The sequence below is a fragment of the Chlamydotis macqueenii genome, chromosome 4 (genome assembly GCF_036417535.1).
Source record: "Chlamydotis macqueenii isolate bChlMac1 chromosome 4, bChlMac1.mat, whole genome shotgun sequence".
Lineage (NCBI taxonomy): Eukaryota > Metazoa > Chordata > Aves > Otidiformes > Otididae > Chlamydotis > Chlamydotis macqueenii.
The window spans coordinates 76497578-76516815 of NC_141559.1; the positions used below are offsets into that span (position 1 = coordinate 76497578).

General features: G+C 41.0%; 1 protein-coding gene across 1 annotated transcript; it reads left to right on the forward strand.

Annotated features, from left to right (window-relative positions):
- The first annotated feature begins 1625 nt into the window (after positions 1 to 1625).
- Positions 1626 to 9992, forward strand: LOC104476604 (stem-loop histone mRNA binding protein). The gene is made up of 8 exons (XM_086746621.1): positions 1626 to 1871; positions 2488 to 2619; positions 5081 to 5185; positions 5724 to 5783; positions 6049 to 6180; positions 6764 to 6913; positions 8240 to 8324; positions 9035 to 9992. Exons 1-8 carry the CDS (start codon positions 1828 to 1830, stop codon positions 9149 to 9151), a joined length of 825 nt encoding a protein of 274 aa, XP_086602747.1. The 5' UTR covers positions 1626 to 1827; the 3' UTR covers positions 9152 to 9992.
- Positions 9993 to 19238: the final 9246 nt, after the last annotated feature.

Sequence of the window (19238 nt, forward strand, 5' to 3'; positions counted from 1 at the left end):
TCACTTCACCCATGTTCACCAGAAAACATGTTTATGCTCTTTTATCCGTCATTTTATATTGTTTCCAGAGCTCGGTAACCTACTTACACTGACTCCATACAGTTATGAGCTGGATTTGGTATGAATGTGTAACTGCATTTCTGTTAGGTAACCAGAGCCAAGGCTTTCTGCTGTGAGAGAAAGAAGAGGCTGATCCAGTAAAAATATAGACTGACATGCAAACAGCGTGTGATCCAGAAGAAACCTTGCTAAAACTGAGCTTAAAATCCTATTTACTGTATCCTGATTCCATGATTATAATTCTGCTCTTGTTTTTTTTTTGAACTTTTATTATCGTAACTGTTGCACAGTGCTTTTTTTTTTTTTTTTTTTTAAGGAGAGGCAATTGAAAATATGGGCAGTGAAAAAAAGTTAATTGTATGATTCTATGCCTCAGGCAGAAACCAAATGCCGGTCATGGAGAGGCCAACTGGGCCAGTGCAACAGATGACTTGGTTCATGACACAGCCGTGAGACACGGTTAGAAGAAACTGCATTCTTAGAATTAATGCAGAATTGTGCCAGCTGCTATGGCAAGTGAGGGCTACTGTGGCCATAAGTGACAACAGCTCTTGCAAAGCCTGTAATTCTTGAGAACTTCTCTTTTGACAGCAGAAAATTCATGACCAGAAAGTATAGGATGAATGTTACCTAAGTGTGCTGGGAAGACGTAGATTCAATGAAATCAGGGGCTCTTGTTAGACAAAAAAAAAAAGGATGAATACCGTGACTGTGGGCTTTCTCCTCTTTAATGTTGTTTCTGTGAACTGAAGCAGGAGGAGACGCTTCTTCCTCATTTTTAAGGTTTCAGTTAAGGCATCATGACAGTGATTTCTTTTTTTTTGCAGTCTGCTGAAAACAGATTTACTTCCTGTGGAGCTGAATGAGAATATGCAAAGACCGCATCTGAACAAGCAGAAATACAACACCTAATGAAACACCCCCGGGGGTAACTGCTACCTTAGAAACTGAATGCGAGAACAAACAAAAAGTGACTTTGAAAACAGTGTTATTTCCTTTGCTTCATAGCTTACTGATGTCGGCACGTTTTACTAAATTAACAATATAATATCTCTTTGCTGATTGTTTTAACCTTAATCTGACAATGCTTGATACGTTTGCTGGTCTGAGAAGCAAGAAAAAAATGAATAAAGGAGGAAAACTAATTTGGTTCCACAACGGGGGAAATGTCCCACTCGTGTCATTTTATGGAATATAAGTTTGTGTCGGAACAGCCGGCGTGGGGTGTGAACTGGCCGGAGAAAGGCCGTGTGCTCTTCATGGCTTTAGGCGCCGTGCCGGTGGCTGCAATCCGTCATCTTTAAACCTCGGGAATCCGTAATTTTCCTTTTGTTTCGGCTGCTTTTTGCCGGTTTGCAGCGGCAGCGCCGGTCGGCCGCCTTGGGGGGCCCGGCCCCGCCCCACAGCCAGCGGGCGCCAAAACCGCGCGCCGTCGCGCTCGATTCTCCCGCCAACACGCCCCGGGGCGGGGCGGGCTGGGCTAAACCATTACACCGGCCGCGGAGGGGGGTGTAAGTGTCCTCGAGAACGCGGGTTGGCGGCTGCGCTTTCCCCCTTCTCCCACCGCCACTCCCCCGTACCTGTCGCCATGGAGGGGCTGGCTGGGAGGCGGGGCGGGCGGTGTCAGTCAGCGCCGGCGGGAGATGCGAAGGGGCTGGGCGGGAAGGCAGGCTGATCCCTCTCGCCACCCGCCGCTCTCTCACCGCCCGCTCCGGTCCCCTCGCCGTCCGACTCTCCCTCCAGCCCTTCCCGAGGACCCCTGCCGCCATGTCCTTCCGCCAGAGGAGCCCGCACGGCGGCACGAAGAGCAGGTAGGGCCGAGGCGATGCCGGTGCTCGTCCCTTCCCCTCGGTGGCGGCCCTGGCTCCCCGTCCCTTCCCCCTCGGTGGCGGCCCTGTGGCTCCCCGTCCCTTCTCCTCGGTGCGGGCCCTGTGGCTCCCCCTTCCCTCGGGCGGGCCCCGCGCCGGGGCCGGGGCGGGGGCGGGGGCGGTGAGGGGAAACGGCGGCCCGCGCGCACCTGCGCGTGCCCTTCCCGCTCCCCAGTGGGGCGTTGGGCGGGCGCCCGCCGGGGTCCGCCATGTTCCCCCCCTCGCTGAGGTGTGCGGGTCCCCTGGGGAAAGCGAAGCGGGGCCGAGGGTCCCGCCGCGGGGAAAAGGGGTGTAAATGGCCGGGTCATCCTGTGCCCGCCAGTTGCCCGCTGGGGCGGGTTGTGCGGCCGTTAATAGCGGAGTTCCCTTAGGTGGGAGAGCCTCCCTCGGAGCGGCTCAAGGCCAGCACCTTCTCGAGTCCCTCAGCTCGGTTTGTTGAAGTAAAAAAAAAAAAAATCAGTAAATAAGCTACGATGTCTGCGCGGGATGATGTTTCAAAGAGCTTCATAAAATAAAACCACCTACCGTGCTCACGTTGTCTTGGCTTGTCTGCTGCCAGCCCACAGCCCCCGCCTCGCTGGTCGCAGGGAAGGAAACGTGGCGCAGATGGAAAGCGGAGGAAGCAGAACGAGTCCGATTCATCCGTTTTTGATGAAAACGAGTGCAGGCCTTCTGACAACAGGCTGGACAGGTAGGCAATGCTTGCGATAGAAACAGCTCGCTGCTCTTTTGTTCAGCAGGAGCTGTTGGATTGACTGCTGTACTCATTTTTTTTCAATCATTTATCGACCATAAATAGCTGGTCTTAAAGGAGGGAAAAGAATCTAGTGCAGTGTTCTTATCTTGCAGTCGCTTCATAAGAATAAACACTTTTCATTTTTATGTCTTAAATTATATTCTTCATCATTTTCTGTCCTATTTCATGCTTATATACTGCTATTTATCGTGAAGGAATAACTGCACAAGCCAGTTATGTTTGTTTGTGGATATAGGCTGTACATACTGTTGTGTTAAAATTAAACAAGATGACAAAGTAAAAATGTGAGTCTTAAAAGTCATCTGTCTTTATATTTCTGAAAGGAGTATAGACCATCTCAAAAAGTTGTGTCTGAATGTATCAGCACATGTGGTGGGCTCCACTTCTGAGGTGGTGCACTCTGTTTATACTACTGCTTGCTGCCTTCCTTATCGTTTCCCAGCAGGGGTAAACTTCAGTTTAGTGAAACTAACTTATTGTAGATCACTGTCTACATCTGAGCTATTCATGCTATGATCCCTTTAGTCTCTTTTATCAGTGGATGGGAGTTGTGGCCTGCAGCCCAGTTGATTGAATCTGGATTTCTAATCTAGAATGAGATGGGTTGAACCCTGTAACTACCTCTTTTTCTTTACTGATAATAAGCAGGGAAGGTATTGGTCAGTGGCTCAAACTACAATATCTAGAGTAAATGAAATTAATTTCAGGAAGAGAATAGGAGTACAAAGATGACACTTTACAGATTGCTTCATCAGTTTCAACCTAAATAAGCAATGCTTTTCCGTGTCTTTCAATATTGAACTGAATAGGTGTACTTTGGACTTTAGTTTGGATTAATCTCTGATTTAAGTTCTTCCTTCCTGCCCTAAAACTACTTTTTGTTTATGCCAATTCAACATTGTCAAAATAAAAATTTAAAATGGGAAGAGGATTGGGATGGAGGCTAGGTCACACAACAGGTTCAGTCGGAGGTGGGTCTGCAGCGTTGTACAGTCCTAGAACAGCACCAGAGCTTCTCAACAAGTGTAAAATGGCATGTGGGGAATGAGGGTTTGAAAAAAGATGACTCTGCTTAGTATGTCTGTCACAGAGCAAACAAATGGAGAGAAAAAGCTGTAGACCATCACACATTCTCCCTGATTTTCTGTATACACAGCACAGGTACAGAAATAAGTAAGTGTACAAAGAGGTATGACAGTGTTGAGGAAAAAGCTCAGATGGTGCTGACTGTGTGCTTCTGGGATTGTGCTGTTCTCTGCCATGGGAGAGCAATAATTCAACGTGGCCTGTGTTTTCAGCAAAGTTAAAGATCAATGTAAACAAATTATAAAAATCCTTGGAGGCTGAACTGATATTTGCAGAGACTTGCACTGTTTACTATGGATTTTTATTTTTTCCAAGTTGGTAACTGGTTTTTATTTAAAAAGAACTTCTACTTTGAAGTTTTAGTTAAATTCAAACTAGCGCAAGCCAATTTCTGAGCTGGGAGCAGGAAGGGAATTGGAACTGGTTTTAGCGCAGATGGATCTAATTCCCTGACTTCAAGGGACTTCTTTGCACAAGAAGCTTAAGTCTCCAGAGCGTTTCCAGTTCTTCTGAAAAAGCTCTGCTCTGTAGGATATGGTTTTGCATTTGTGCTTTAGGAAAATCCGTCATCAGGAGGACAGACACTAGAAAACATTCAATAATCTGAACATAGGCAACTGTTGCTGGCTGGGAAGGGATGTAAGCTGATTCCCCTGCAACAGTCTGAATCTGCTCATGATGCTAATGGGCTACAATAAAGTTGTTAAATACCGGTTTGCAAAGTCATAGCGAATCTCAGTTTACTGGCTAAAAATTGGCTGCTTTTTTTTGTGCCTTTGCCTTCTCTACTAGGTATGTTTTCACACGGAGAAACTCTTGGGGCTGTCGTGTCATTTTAATTAATTAGCTGTACAACTTAATTCTGTGTTCTAACTTGTGTCTCTTATATAGTTAATGAATCTGCAATCATGAAAGAATATTTATTTGTTAACTCATTTAGTGGAATGAAAATTTGTCAGTAAATGAGTAAAGTCAGTACTTCACATACCATTTTCTGAAGCACACCGGCTTAAAGTTATTGAAAGGGTAGGCTAGGTTACATGCTACGGTGATAGGTGTCTATAGATAACCACATAAACTTTATAAGGAAACAAAAAAAAAAAGCACCCAAACCACACTACCTCAAGGTAGAACTCTCAACTTATGCTTAATTTTACAGTGATGACATTTTAATAGAACAATCTAAGATTTTCACAGCCATTGTGAGCACTATAAAAGAATATGTTAAATAGCTATCAAGCTGTGAATGGGGAAGATGCTTGGGGTGAGAAATACAATTTTTTTTTTTTTTTTTCTTTCCCCTTTCTAGTTTTACAACACCAGAAGGCCCTGGACCCCTTTCACGGTGTTCAGACTGGGGAACTGCAGTGGAAGAAGATGAAATGAGGACCAGTGTTACCAAAGAAATGGCAAGGTACCCATGGGTGTCTTAAGGTGAAGTGGGGAAAGGAGGGGGAATGATAGTTGTCTTAAAGAATCTGTATTGACTTTTATTTTTAACTTCGCCGTTGTAGTAAAATCAGACCAACCTTAGCTTCCTGTCTGCTGCTTTTAGGTCAGCTTTGGCTTAAGTCCTGCAGGAATGACATAGCATACTCTGGGGAGCTGATGCGTATCACTAAGTATCTTCCTTTTGGAATAAACCTTTCCTGGATCTCTTAGGTTGAATTACTTTGAATGTCCTTTTACTAATTACTGGTTTTGCTTATCATTGCTATTAAAAGACATTTAGGGAAAGACTTAGTAAAAGAAAGTCCTCAGATTTTTTTTTTTTTCCAGGGGAAAACTGAAACATTAATTCTGTAGTGGAAAGATGTTTACAGTGTCTGGGTTGAGTTTTTCAATACTGCTGCTTAGCTGAGAAGTAAAATCAACTGAGAGCTGTGACAGTGCAGCCTTACGTGTTCTCTTTCTGTATGTGTATTCTTAATACTGATTTGAACTCTTAACAGATACAGAAGAAAACTCCTGATAAATGAATTTTCAAGAGAAAGAAAGTCCTCCTCTGGAAGGTAGGTTAAATTTCTAGCTTAGCTGAGGAAAATCCAAACAATAGGTCTGAATTTTCACATGTACCGTGTTGCTTCTGAAAACATTCAGTTCGAAGTAGTTCATCTGAAGTCTGCTCTAACATAGTAATTCAGTAAGATCCCAAGCATTCCTTTGAAAAGTTTTGCCATGTTTCTCTATAATCTTCTACATGTGGGTTTGTTTTTTGAGTATTATTTGTTTTCTAGTAGTCACAAATCTACAATGTGTGGTGTTTTTGTTTTTTAGTTCTGATTCAAAGGAGTCCACTGTAACAGTAGAACTTGAGACGGATGAAGTGGTTTTGATGAGAAGACAAAAACAGATAAACTATGGAAAAAACACAATTGCATATGATAGATACATTAAAGAAGTTCCTAGGTAAGCTGCTTGAGTTTCTGGAAAACCTGATGTTTGACTGCAAGTCATACCTGTTCTTTATAAGCATATGAACATACTAGCTATCTGAGGCATTCAAATAGAGGGCATCTACAAATGAAACCACCTGAGACATTTTTTTAACAATTGAGGTGTGGAATTTTTTTTTTTTTTTCTCACTAGTTGGTACATGAGGAATATCCCTTCAGACTTGCTCATGCAGCAGAAATGGAAGTGAAAGTCCTTTCGGTTATGCTTGTCAGCTAGAAGAAATGAAACTGCTTTTTGCAGTCAGCAGTAAACAAAAAAGACAAAATGGACAACAGTTGCTTTTAAGTTTGGAATATGTTATATGCAGAGATTTCATGCTTAAGTTTTCAGACCTAAGATTGATAATCCATTTTTTTTTCATTTGACTTGGAGACAGAAAACCAAAAATGTTCATATGGAGATGACAGCTTTTCACTTGAGTGCTGGAATTGCAACCCATCAAATTCTGTGTAGCAGGCAATCAGTCTTAACAAAGCTATGTGATAGGTCTGTGTGAAAAACACTAATGAATTTTTCACATCTAATATCTGAACAGATGCCATCGTATACCAGGAGTTCATCCCAGAACTCCAAATAAGTTTAAGAAGTACAGCCGTAGGTCATGGGACCAGCAAATTAAACTATGGAAAGTTGCATTGCATTCCTGGGATCCACCTACTGAAGAAGGATGTGATCTACAAGAGATGTATGTATACAGTATTCAAGATACCTTTCTATAAAGTAATACATAAAATCTCACGTTAAAAAAAGCCAACAACAACAAAAGCATAGCCCTTTTTTGAGACAAGTCAGGAATTGCTGAATATTTTCATTAGTTACTTGTCCACACTTAGTGCTCTTCAGTTCCTTCTTGGTCAAAATATGTAATAGCGTTCTGGACGTAGTTGGTGGGACTAGAAATACCTGGTGTCCTTGGAGGGCATACATTAAATCCCTCACTTTAATGTATGTCTACTGGGTGAAGTCAGACCTCGTTCTGCGGTGCTCTATAAAAGAAAATACCCCACCATAGAGGCAGGCTGTGATTCTTTCAGAGCAGTCTGCAGATTAATCTGTGGTAGAAGCAGTGCTGGAGAGTTCTGATTGACAGATCTCATGAATATTGAGCTTGGACCCATACAATGTACGAGAACCTGCCTCGTAGCCTTCTCACTTGCTAGTTCAAGAACAGTGGGATAAATTCTTGTTTCTGAGCAGAGAGGAGGAAAGAAGTATTTGTAAACATCATCTCAAGGCACCGTTAAATTAAAACCATGGCCGCTGGCATTCATAGTCCAAGCTGTTGTGGTCTTCTGTTCTAGAAGATGTAGAATAATGCAACTAGTTATTCTCCTGTATAGAAAGCAATAAAGCTGATCAGGCAACATCCAAAATAAAACTGTGAGACTACAGAATGAAGGGACACAAATGTAACTAATTCCTCAGGAAACAGTTTTGTCGTAATAAACTACAGGTTTTCCCTAACAGTGATGCTGATTTTAAAACCAATATGCAGCAATGGGATCTAAAAGCAGAGGCTTACTTTTAGCTTCCTTTTACCTGTAATCACTGTGAGAGGAGTTGATGTTTCAGCTTCAAGCCTACCGTATACATTGGTGTTGAGATACTAAGTCTATCTCCAGGTGCTGGGGTATACTTCTGTGTATAGTTGATATTAAATCTTACGTTGCAAAACAAATTGATGAAAACCTTGTCTGGAAAAAAAAAAAAATTCCTTGCTCTTCCATAACACTTGTCCTTACTTATATTCAATATTGTTTGAGCGTTGGGTATTTGTCTTTGAATATGCCAGCTTGTCAATCTCAAGACTTTAATTTAGTCCTTGGCCATTCTAGCTGTGGAGCTGACCTGATACTCTGTTCTCCGCAGTTTGCCACCACTGTCCCTATAACCTCTGCCAGTCTCTTTGCTCTTGTTTGGCCATGATTTTCAGAACTGCACCTACAAAGTGCAACTTACTACTACTAAATGGAATTTGTTTTAAGCTGTATGCTTTTTAATTATTTTACAGTAGTCCTGTTGACCTTGGTGAAATGGAGACAGAATCTGTCGGAAGCAATTCTACTGAATCTCAGACGAGCTGTCAAGATAACGATGTAAGCATATCTGCCATTTGCATAAATACTAGTTAATGGTCCATTACAGTTATATACAGAGTAGCCTGAATACATGAGAAACTCCATAATCTGCTGTGTTTAGAGACTGTTTATAAAGCTGAGCGATCTTTAACTTCAGACATTTTCCCAGCTATAGCCAATATCTGTCTGTAGTCTGAGTTCAAAAGTTAGAACTTTAATGACCATCTCAAATGAGAGATATCATGTTTCATAGCTTGCAAAAGAAAATTTCTGTTGAGAGCATGTCAGTTATGAACTGTGGTGCAGAGTGGAAATACTACTTTAGATTGCAGTATCTAATGTTAAAATAGGATGTAATTTCCTTGGCACACTCAGACTTTTTTAATTAGGCTCTTTCTATTTAGTACAGCTAAGCAGTAACCTTTGATAAAGATCTAGTGATGTTTTTCTTACTGGATTTCTTTCTCTGGTGAATATTGAATCTGTGTAAAGTTTTAATGTATGCATACAGAGATCCTTAAAACATTTGCCAGAAGTCTTAGAATGTGGTTGAATAAGCAGAAGCCTTACTGTAAATCTCTTCAATGTTTAAGACTGGCCTTGGGTTTTTGTATGGCCTTTAAACTGTTTGTAAGCCTCTGTTATAAATGAATTGCAGAAGTGAAATGAATTGCTGCATAACTAAACCTGTATTTAACTGCTAATTATTAACTGACTTTGTATTCCAGGATACCTGTTCTGGCACTCCCACCAAAGTTAGACATGTTGACTATCAAGCAGAAGGTGAATTTGACTTGGAAGTCTGTTTGAGTGAACCACTTAAAGATTTTGATACTGTGAGCTAAATAGTCTAATGCAAACTGTTTTAAAGGAAGTTTCTTTTAAATGTGAGAGGTTAGCTTGATTCATAAATTGTTAGTTGTAAGAAAGCTTAAGCAAAGTTGAAGACTGTTCTTTAAATTTTGGTTGGTCTACATATTCTATGGACCAAACTTATGTAAAAATACAACTAAGTTGTGTGACTTCTTTTTAACTTTTAATTTATGTATATCAGATTTTTTTTTTTTATAAAACCTTTTGATAGAAAAAATAGCTAAAGGTAATTGTAAGTAGTGCAGCAAGACCTTACTGATTCCTTCCCCCCCCGTTGTGTCCATGAGTTCAGTTGTCCACCTGCAGATCAAGAGCAGAGTAGGGAGATATTTTTGAGCATCTGTCTGTTGTCTTGCTTTTCCATCTTTTACAAAGATCTGACTGGGAGGAATACAGGTGGTAGCTGAACCACACTGCTGATTAGTACTCGTAAATACAAATACTGCAGTTATTTACTGTAAGATTAAACTGCCTTACCTTTAAAAAAAATATTCATTTTATTTGCAAAAATGTTTCTGAAACAATTGGTAATTAAATACTCTCAATAAATTGGAGGTCAGTATGGTAAAGCCCAGGCAATAATGCTTTAAGAAGCAGTAGCCTGAACTTGAAATTGTACATAGTCATGAGTCATTTGTTAATACAGTCAAGAAAACAACGTCTAGGGGAAGTGTTTGATTCTTTTTAATTTGCTGATTTTAAATGTAAAATTGTTGTAAATGATAACACTGTACAGACTTTCTGCTGAAAGCAGTTAATGTTTCTATTGCTTTTCTATGGGATGTTGCTGGAAAATAAATGGAATTGCATTTACTTCTGACTCTTCATTTCCTACTAGTGATGTTCTGTGGATAACAAAATGCAGAAAAATACTGAAAGCCATGCATCTGAGACTGATACTGGGCAAGGAGATGTGTGTGTTAGCACCATCCTCTGACTTTGAGGGAGACCTTAAAAATTCCTTGTTTGTGTGCAGGCCACTGGAGTGAATTTAAGACTTAGTTATAGTGGGCAGGCCCCTTGTTGACCTCTTGCAGACTCCTTAAAGCAGTTTACTTTAGTAGATGTCCCCCAGCTGGTTACCAAGTTGTATTCTCTAGAACAGCTTCTAGAAGACCTAGGTGAATGCTTCAATCTTGTTTACTGTACAGGACCTTCTGTTAAAGTCATCTCACCTGGTTGTATCTCTAAAATTGAGGTTTTTTCCAGAAAAGGCAGCAAAGTGATAGTTAGTCTTGCTTACTACCTGGAGTAAGCCCTCTCTGCCCTCCCCGGATTGTTTTCCTTATGTCACATTTTCTGGCTGCACTGTCCCTGGTTGTTAGATGTTTTTGTTGTGTAATACCTAATTGTAGCTTAAGCCACAATTTGCCTTGTAACTTTTTTCCTATATCCCCTTCAATAAAAGTGGTCTCGAGGTCAAGCCCCTCTTCCATGTCTAACTAAAATCATTTATGTCTTTTACTTAAGGCTTCTACATAATGGCCAAAAGAGGTTTAAACTAGACTTCCCAGGTAGCACAGTAGCTGTTCAGAGTGTTTTGGTTTTTAACTTTGATGATAGGCCGCACAGACAATTGCATATGAACCTACTTGGGATCACTATTTCAAGTCATGGCTACTTACTATTAGTTTTTTTTAATGATTACTGTAATTTCAGTCAGCCACTTAACAGCATTCTGTCTCTGTGCAACTTTACTGTCAGTAACTGAGGATATTAAACTATTTTCATATGAGTGGTTTTTAAAGAATACCTGTGTTACTTCTGAATATTTTAAAGTTTAGTTATGAGTAACATGAAGCAAAGAACAAAACTGTTAATGTCTTAAGCTACAAATAGTTCACACATCTGAACATCAGTCTAGAATAAAGTATTAATGTTACATGATGTGGTGTTTTTACCCAGCGTGAAATGAGTAAGGTGAAACTTCTGTAGAAAACTACATCTTGCATACCTGGAAACTAGTATTTTGTGTCAACTTGATACTGTCTTCATAACCTTGAAGCGCAGGTTTAGTAGTTGACATTTGGATGTGTCACAGCTTGCGTGTTATTGAGAGACACCAGGTGCTGGTACTGCTTACACACTTGCTGTAGCGAGTAGTCATGCTGGAGCTCTCGTTTAGTGGTGTTACACTGGAGTGGCTGTGCAGTGAATCAGGTGATCAGTGAAGTGGTTTCTGTCCATGCTATTCTTAACCTCAGACTGTATCTACATTTTGTACAAATAAAGCAGCAGAGCTTTTCAAGGGTACACCCAGGCTGCTCATGGTTTCTTAAATGAACTTGTGTCTTGAGGTACTAACAGATAGATGTAATGTGCTCTCCTGAGTAACGTGACCCATAAAATATCCCCTTAAATAATCCTGGAGTGAATTGGTAACTTTAATACTTTAGGTGGAGAACCAGAATGAGGCAGTACTGGGGTGTCTATGCTAAAAGAGAAACAATTACATGAGATCTGTGAGGGGGGCAAGGGGTGGTGGCATGTTAGTCTATACCTGAGTATCAGAACAGCGAGTAGAATGATTTATTTTTTTTTTTTTTCTTTTTAAAATAAGCTTTTCTACACTGCTGTAGGTAGCCAAACAGGCTGGATCGGTGGAATATTCAGAAGATGGTTTATAGGCTTCCAAAGGGTAAGGTTACTTACACCTGGTTGCTTAATAAGAATATTGAACCCAATAAATATCCACTGAGATACATACCTAAAGGAGATGCATACATTTCAGAGCTTATTGTACAATAATTTGTTACTCTACTACTACGAAAAATATCTGTGTCTCTGAAAAACAACTTTAAGTTTTTTTCCTTCACAAAAAATACTAATTCCAGAAAGCATCTAGGTATGATACCTGAGACTGTTAATATGGTTCTTAGTGAGAAAACCATAATACCTAAGCAGCGTAGAAAGATATTAGGCAAACAAGTGAGACTGGTACTGTTCTGTTACAATGGAATGTAAGCAAATACTTCTACTTTGGAAAATGAGATCGTTTTAAATTTCTGGAGAGTAACTTCTCAGTGGTTAGTCCATAAACTTAAACATAATTTGAGACAAAGCCAGCTAACCTACTCCTCAGCCAAGACTTTCAGCGTTGTCCTTGGGGTATGATCATCTTGCTGTCGGTGTTGCAATGCACCCTGCCCTCTGAGCACCGGCATACACAACTGCCTGCCCTGTTGAGATTAGTGTTGCTTTTCACTGTGCTGCGCTCAGTTCCATTTGTGTTCCATCCTGTTCAGCTCTTCAGGTCTGTGCTGTTCAGCATACATCCTCACCAAAGAACTGGTTATGCGCTGGGGAAACATTTCACCCTAGAAATGGAGCTGGTCCATGTTCAGTAGCTGTTTGTGAAACAGGCTTAGTGTTTGGAATTAATCCTGAAACAGCTGAGCATCCATAATAGCATCTTTGATCCTATGAATTATTCCCCTTTGCTTCAGTTACTTAGAGAACTTAGTTTTTATGGATTGCGTTTAAAGAGAGCACTCGTGTTTTCTGAGTTTGGATGTTTTTTCAAAGGTGCTGAACGCTGCATTGGAAAAGAGGGGGTTTTTTGCACTGGAATAAAGCCCTCTAGTGGTTAAATGTGAGATAACCCCAGCCGTTTAGGGTAACGTCTGGTAATAGGCGACTTTTATGGAAAAATAACATCCATATGTTCAGCTGTGCATAGTTGCATACAGTGGGGTTTGCTTCAGATTTGGCAAGTACCGCTGTCAAACTTTTGGCTTATTAGGTTAAATTCCTTTAAAAGTAAAAATGAACAGGTTGTTACGTAGGCAGCAGAACCTGTCAACTCTGCTTTTTATAGATTTGTGCCTTCTGTTTTATGTTTCTCTTACTCCCTTCACACCAAGTCTTGTCCTCTTTCAGCACCCTTCACACCATGCCTGGCTAACTGACAGTGCTCTCAGCTACGGCTAATTTAAAGCTCCATCTGTTTTGACTGGATAGTTGGTGTACGTGTGCTGATAGGATGGCAAGCAGAACCTTTCAGAGCTCAGTTGTCCCAGCTTTTCCTTCACCTGGGCATTAATTGGGTCTTCCCTCATGACTTAGCTGCTGTCACATAAAGCTTAAAGGAACATATCTACCCTGTTGTTAAATACCTGGAACGCTAGTTCAAAAGTCAGAAAGGGCAGGACAGATGTTTTGAAAAAGACTTGACAGTACAATAATTTAAGCCTCTCTGAGGAAGCCAAGCTTTGTTCCGTGAATCCGTTTCTAAGTCAAAAGTATCATTCAAACAACATTTTGTTCATGCATATATTTACTAAGTTTATTTTCAGGATTATCTGCTTTGTCATGTTGCTAATGCAGATAAAACCCCTGGTATAGAGGCAGGAAATCCATTGAGCAGCTATGTATGCATGAGTGTGGATCTATGTGGAAGTCTGCTGGGGCATCAGGCATTTCTTTATCAAAACTGGACTGGTGAAAGAGCCCTTTTGAAAGAATTTTGAACTTACTGGAAGTTCTTACTCTTCTGTGTTTTGTTCCTCTATCTGGTTTCTCAAAATGTGAGAAGACTGGCTAATAACTGTTTAAGAATAACTCTTTGAGTGCTTCCTGAGAAATAGGGATAATTTTGGCAAAATATTATATAAATAGTTACGAGAATGAAGTTACTCTGGGAAGTGTCAAGAATCCATTTGATGTATATACGTAAATTGGTTAGGAGTGAAAGTGGTATTGCTGGGCGGAATTTATTTTGTACACGTAGGATTTTGTTTTGTGGCATCTGGGTAGTACCTAAATACAAAACACGCAAGGCAGCAAGATCTAGCATCTGTCATTTCTGGCCCCCGCTGTATTTTTGGGTTTCCAGGGCTATTCATTCTTTAAGCTTGCCGCTTACCTCCCTTGAATTGTGTTTAAGCACAAAAGCAAACTAATTTATCCAAAAAGTGCTGATTCATGCACTTGAGAAATAACTGAGATTTAAGTGGAAAGTTGGAACTTGCTTTGTGGGTTAAACTGGGGGTCTGTTGTCTGTGCTGGGACCTTTCTGTCTATTCAAGTTTCTATTGAGAAAGTTCCTGGGAGGTACTGAAATGGCTCTAATTATTAGCAAAAACAACGCTCCCTTTTGTGTTTCTTTAGAAAGGGGCTACTCCATTTCTTCTGAAAAATGCTTCGTTTTCAGAAATATGAGTGCAATATAGAGATGAAGATTTGCACCCGCTCTTTCAATCAGCTTTCATGCGCTAGAATCAAAGTCACTTTGCAGTACTGCAGAGGGCAGCAAAAGTGCATGTTTAATTACATGCACACAAAAGAGATCTCAGAGTTGCTTTACATTTGTTGTAAATGCCAGGAATCTAATTATACTTACTGATTCTGACCTTAGGAGCAACCCATAGTTCCAATAAAATCCCTTCAAGTCTGTCATCTCTCACTGTTCTTTCCATTTCCAGTCTCACTTGATCTTAAGCCCATTATTACAGGGAGTGGAAGATAATAGTAACTTAACAGCAGACAGAGAAAAAAAAATGGACTTCAGGCGGGGAAAAAGTCCTCCTAACAGATAGTCCTGGCCTGCTTGCATTTAAAATCCTTGGTGCTATACAGTGGAAGTATCTGAAAATGCTTATTTAAATTGCTTGATGAAGATGCTTCTTTTTTTCTTTTGCAAAGAATAGACAAAACTGATTTTTTTCCTGACAGTTTTGAGATTTCCCAGGGCAAATTAATTTCAAGATTTTATCCACACTTAATTATTTTCAGAATATTCCCAAACATTGAATCCATGTTCTTTTACATTTGTTAGAATGTGACTACTAAATTGTCAGTGTTCTAAAAGCATTATCCTATGAATTAAAACTATACATTGTGGTTGGAGTGTTGGATATGAAATCAAAGCAGAGAAGTGGCAGCAACTGAGAAGAATATGTTGGTAATATTACCACAAACAGTGCGCAGAGGAAAGGATGCTAGAAAAAGTAATCGAAAGAGAGTCAGTCCCGTCTAGAGACTGCTCATAGCCTGAGCAGCTCAACGCTGTATGCAAGGATATGGCAAACCTACAATTAATATATGGATAAGGAACAAAGCGACATTCTGATGGTCCACTGCACTTTAGCACTTACCTGAAATTTAAAGAAGAAGAAATTTTAAGCCGGGCAGGCTTATCTGGAAGCAGACTCATGCCTCAATATGCTGCTAGAATTTCTGGAACAATGTGCTCCAAAGATAAGTCTAGTAAGAAAATATACAGTGCCTGACTAACAAAGACTGGTCTGAAGATGGTAAATGCATTCAGCACTAAGTCTATCAAACTGACAGTTTACCAAAATAATCAATTACAATTTTTGTCTGACACTTGAACATAAAGCTCTTTCCCCTCATTCTCACTGGACAAACTTAAACTGGCAGGAACAACTTTTATGCTGGACCAAGTATGGCATGAAGTATAAAGCACAGATGTAAGGCTTTACCTGACCCTTAACCTATTTTTAACGGTGTGCTGACCATTCTTTAGAGTGTGCATAAAGAAGCATTCTGACTTGGTCCATTTCTCCTCCCAATAGTAAACACGGGGATATTAATTATTGGTATGAAAATATTTTTCATATATGATACTTTAAAAAAATCTACTGAAATGATGACATAAGTGCTTCCAGTATTAGTGGATTCCATTATTTATCTGGATAATAATCATACCATAGATTAAGTGAGACCTAATGCAGTTTTATTACTGGGAACCAAATAAAGTATGGCTGGATTTGCAAAAAATTGCAAAAATTTTTTGTAATTTTTGCAAAAAATTACAAGTTTTGCAAATCATAATCTGAGCTGGTTGAAATAGTTGTATTCAGGCAGGTGGTGAGCTCTTCAGAGAGTGGCAGGGAGAGTCTTCTCATGTGTCAAAAATTTCTGTACACCGAACATTTGTTTTAGATTGAAAAAGCAAATATGTCACTCTGGGGAACTCAGATCCCGGTCCTTGCTGTGGAGATGGCAGATAAACCAAGGGCTCGCATCCCTGCAGACTCCTAACTCTTCTTCAGGGAGGGACCAGGCAATCTTTGTGATCAGAAACTATTCCTGAAGAACCTTCCTGTGAAAATGTCAGTGAAGTCAATGTTTTTATATTATTAAAGATATTAATTTTGGATGGTGCTAAATGTTCCCTCAAAAAAATCCCAAACAAATCTAACATTAATTTTCAAGCTATAATTCTTAGAGGTGAAGTGGATTTGGGTAGCATGGAGTAAAATGTACTTTGTCTTCCAGTACCAGTCTGTTTCACTGGAACCACAAGCAGAATTTAAGCTCTTGGCTTGGATTCAGCATGAAGTCATGGTTTTTTTTTTACGTTAGTGCAGTATTTTTTAAAGTTATGAAAACTCAGTGTAGGTGTCTAAGAACAGAGAGACCTGAAAGTGTGACTTCTTTCAATGAAGAATGCTGTTTTTCTTGCTTTCGTAGCCTCTCTTGATTTGGTTTTGATGCCGTCATAAAGAAAAACAAATGAACTTTGTAAAGATGTGTTCTACAAACTAAAATGGGTATTGCTGGGGGAAAAAACACATTCTTGCAGGTGGAGTAAGTCTGTCTGACTATGAACACCAAAGTAAACCCCCTGTGAGAACTCTGTTGTAAATCAACTGACAAGATATTAAAGCTAAGACCAGTATTTTGCTTTCAGAGTCTGATTGCCGTGAGTTCTACTTTTCACAAGGATGCAGATGAAAAAGGGATGACCCCTTTAAGAGCTCGATAGGTTAAGTTGGGAAATTCATATCTCACACACCAGGCAAAAAATATGCTAGCAACTGCTGGGAAAATGACAACTGCAGTGTCTGATCGCTTGTCAAATCAATGAGGCTTTTCTCTCCTTTTGGTGAGAATTTATTTGCAGGGGTTGGTGAGCTGAGAAAATAAGATTCCTGACCTAATGGTCACCCCCATTGGTATCTCATTGTGGAAAATACTCTCTGCTGCAGTCCATTCAAGTGATTGGCAATGACAGCTTGGATGGATATTGTCAGTTGACAGGGCTTTGCACTCTCTCTGTTTTAAAAATGATGCGAAAGATCCCTTCCCCAGTGTGCAGTGCCACAAGTTGAGTTTATGAATGAATGGATGAATGCTTGCTTCTCTCCTGTCATCTGCAACAAAAAAAAAATATCCCAATCCTATCCCTGAAATGATATGCTAAGTAAATTCACACACATGCATTTAACACTCAAACGGTGCCTGAAGGCAAGCTGAGCGAGTCCTTCCAAACACCGTGGCTGTGTTTTCTGTTGTAGTCATTTGGAATTTCATGGAAAATGTAAAACTGCCCATTCGATATGGAAAATCTCCATGAAAAATGTGAAATTCCAGTGTTTCCAGCAAGGTTTTGCTGACAGCTCATGCATGGAGAATAGCCTGAAAGACATGCATGCAATTAAGGGATCCATATAGCCGAGCTGGAGAGAACAACGCAGGCAGTGGGGGATGTGGCCTTTGCTGGGGCCAGCTGGTGTCTGCTCCTGGACTCTCTGAGGGCACCAGACCATTGAGAGAAGTGGGGCGAAAGGGGGAAAAAAAGAAAACACAGAAGCTTCAGAGAAAATGAACCAAGTCTATCGGAGAAAATCCTGAAGCTCCTAGGTAACACATTCCCTCCCCATGCCTCCCCCTTTCTAGATGCTATTAGATGCAGTTTAGAGGGCAACAGAAGTTTCTTGTTTTCACAGACCTGATAGGAATGATGCAAACACCAAGCGCGCAGAGGTAGCGGGGAGCTTAGCCAGGGAGCCAGGTGCTGGGCTATGAAGATGAGAATGAATGGTTTGGGAGGAAGGGCATTTAAATTTTACTCTGTAATCACGGCAGGCATGTCACACCACTGCTTCTTGGAGACGCTAGCAGTTGAGGAGATACTTTTGTCTGTCGTTTCTTTGCCTCATTTCTGAATGGTTTAGCCCTACCAGGAAAGGCTCAACTACTGTATTTATTCTATACAGTAGTTCTGTACAACAGCTTGAAAAACCTTCATGTTTGTTATTGAATACAGAGGGTAAAACTGAAAAGAGGAGCGCAAAACCTCCCTGCCTGTCCCCCCCTCCATCTCCATTGCAATAAAGCGGCGTAATACTGCAGGCAGCTGATTCCTCGCTTTGCCTGTGGTCATTTATTTGAGAAACTGCAGTCTGCTGACACCAGCCTGGCCCCGTAGCACTCTTGTATTTGTCACCTCAGCTACTGATTTAACCAACGTTACAGGGAAAGAATTGAACAGGTTGTGAGCTAGGGCGTGCAGGCTCGCCGAAGTGAATGTTGAAGCACAGAGAATGCCTTGCAGCGCGTTTTGTTCTGAAAACATCCTCTGTAAAGTCACTTACTGCCATCGTTCCTGTTTAGCAGGGCAGGTATTTCTGTCCTATTTGATAGGGCAGGTGGGGAGATACCTGCTCTGTGCAGAAGCGTGGTGTACGCATGTGGAAGCTGGCAGTGATCTAGGTTCTTGGGCGAGTCGTTCCGCACAGCACCGTGCACACAATCGCCTGGATCGGGAGCAGTGCGGCTGCGTTACCCAGCCATACTACCGCAATTCCTCACGCTGCTGGATTGCCCTTCGCAGCGGCATCTCTGCTCTGCGGAGACCAGGATGAACTGGTGCACGCATCAGGCGCGATGTAAAGGAGCGCACAGGCACGTAAAGGAATTAGGAATGAACAAGGAAGCAGATTGCCCGATTCCTCCAGCTTAATTTTTCTCATTTGGGGGCTATTCTGCAGTTTTCTCACACATCAGACAGGGCTCATTCACACTTTTTTTGTTTGCAGTGTTTAGGAAATACCTCCTGTATGCAAAGTTTGGGACAGAAGGTGGGAAACAGATGGGGTCACAAGAAGGGGGGAAAATGAAGCATCGGCTGGCGTTTTGTGTGAGTGTAGACCAGAGGTCTGCTCTGCAGCCAGGAGAGATGACTTGAGGAGAGGCCATGGAAACGTGATTTCTATGCTGCTTCCGAAGCACATTTAATAAAGGACAGCAAAGCCATGCAGCCTCTGGAATATCATAGCAAAATAGTCTCAGATAGTTGCCCTCTCACAG

Excerpts from the sequence above, each read along its gene's own strand:
- LOC104476604 (XM_086746621.1), top strand. The coding sequence starts at position 1,828 with ATGTCCTTCCGCCAGAGGAGCCCGCACGGCGGCACGAAGAGCAG. Across the intron at positions 5,186-5,723 it reads GTTACCAAAGAAATGGCAAG|ATACAGAAGAAAACTCCTGA; the intron begins GTACCCATGGGT and ends AACTCTTAACAG. Across the intron at positions 8,325-9,034 it reads CGAGCTGTCAAGATAACGAT|GATACCTGTTCTGGCACTCC; the intron begins GTAAGCATATCT and ends TTTGTATTCCAG.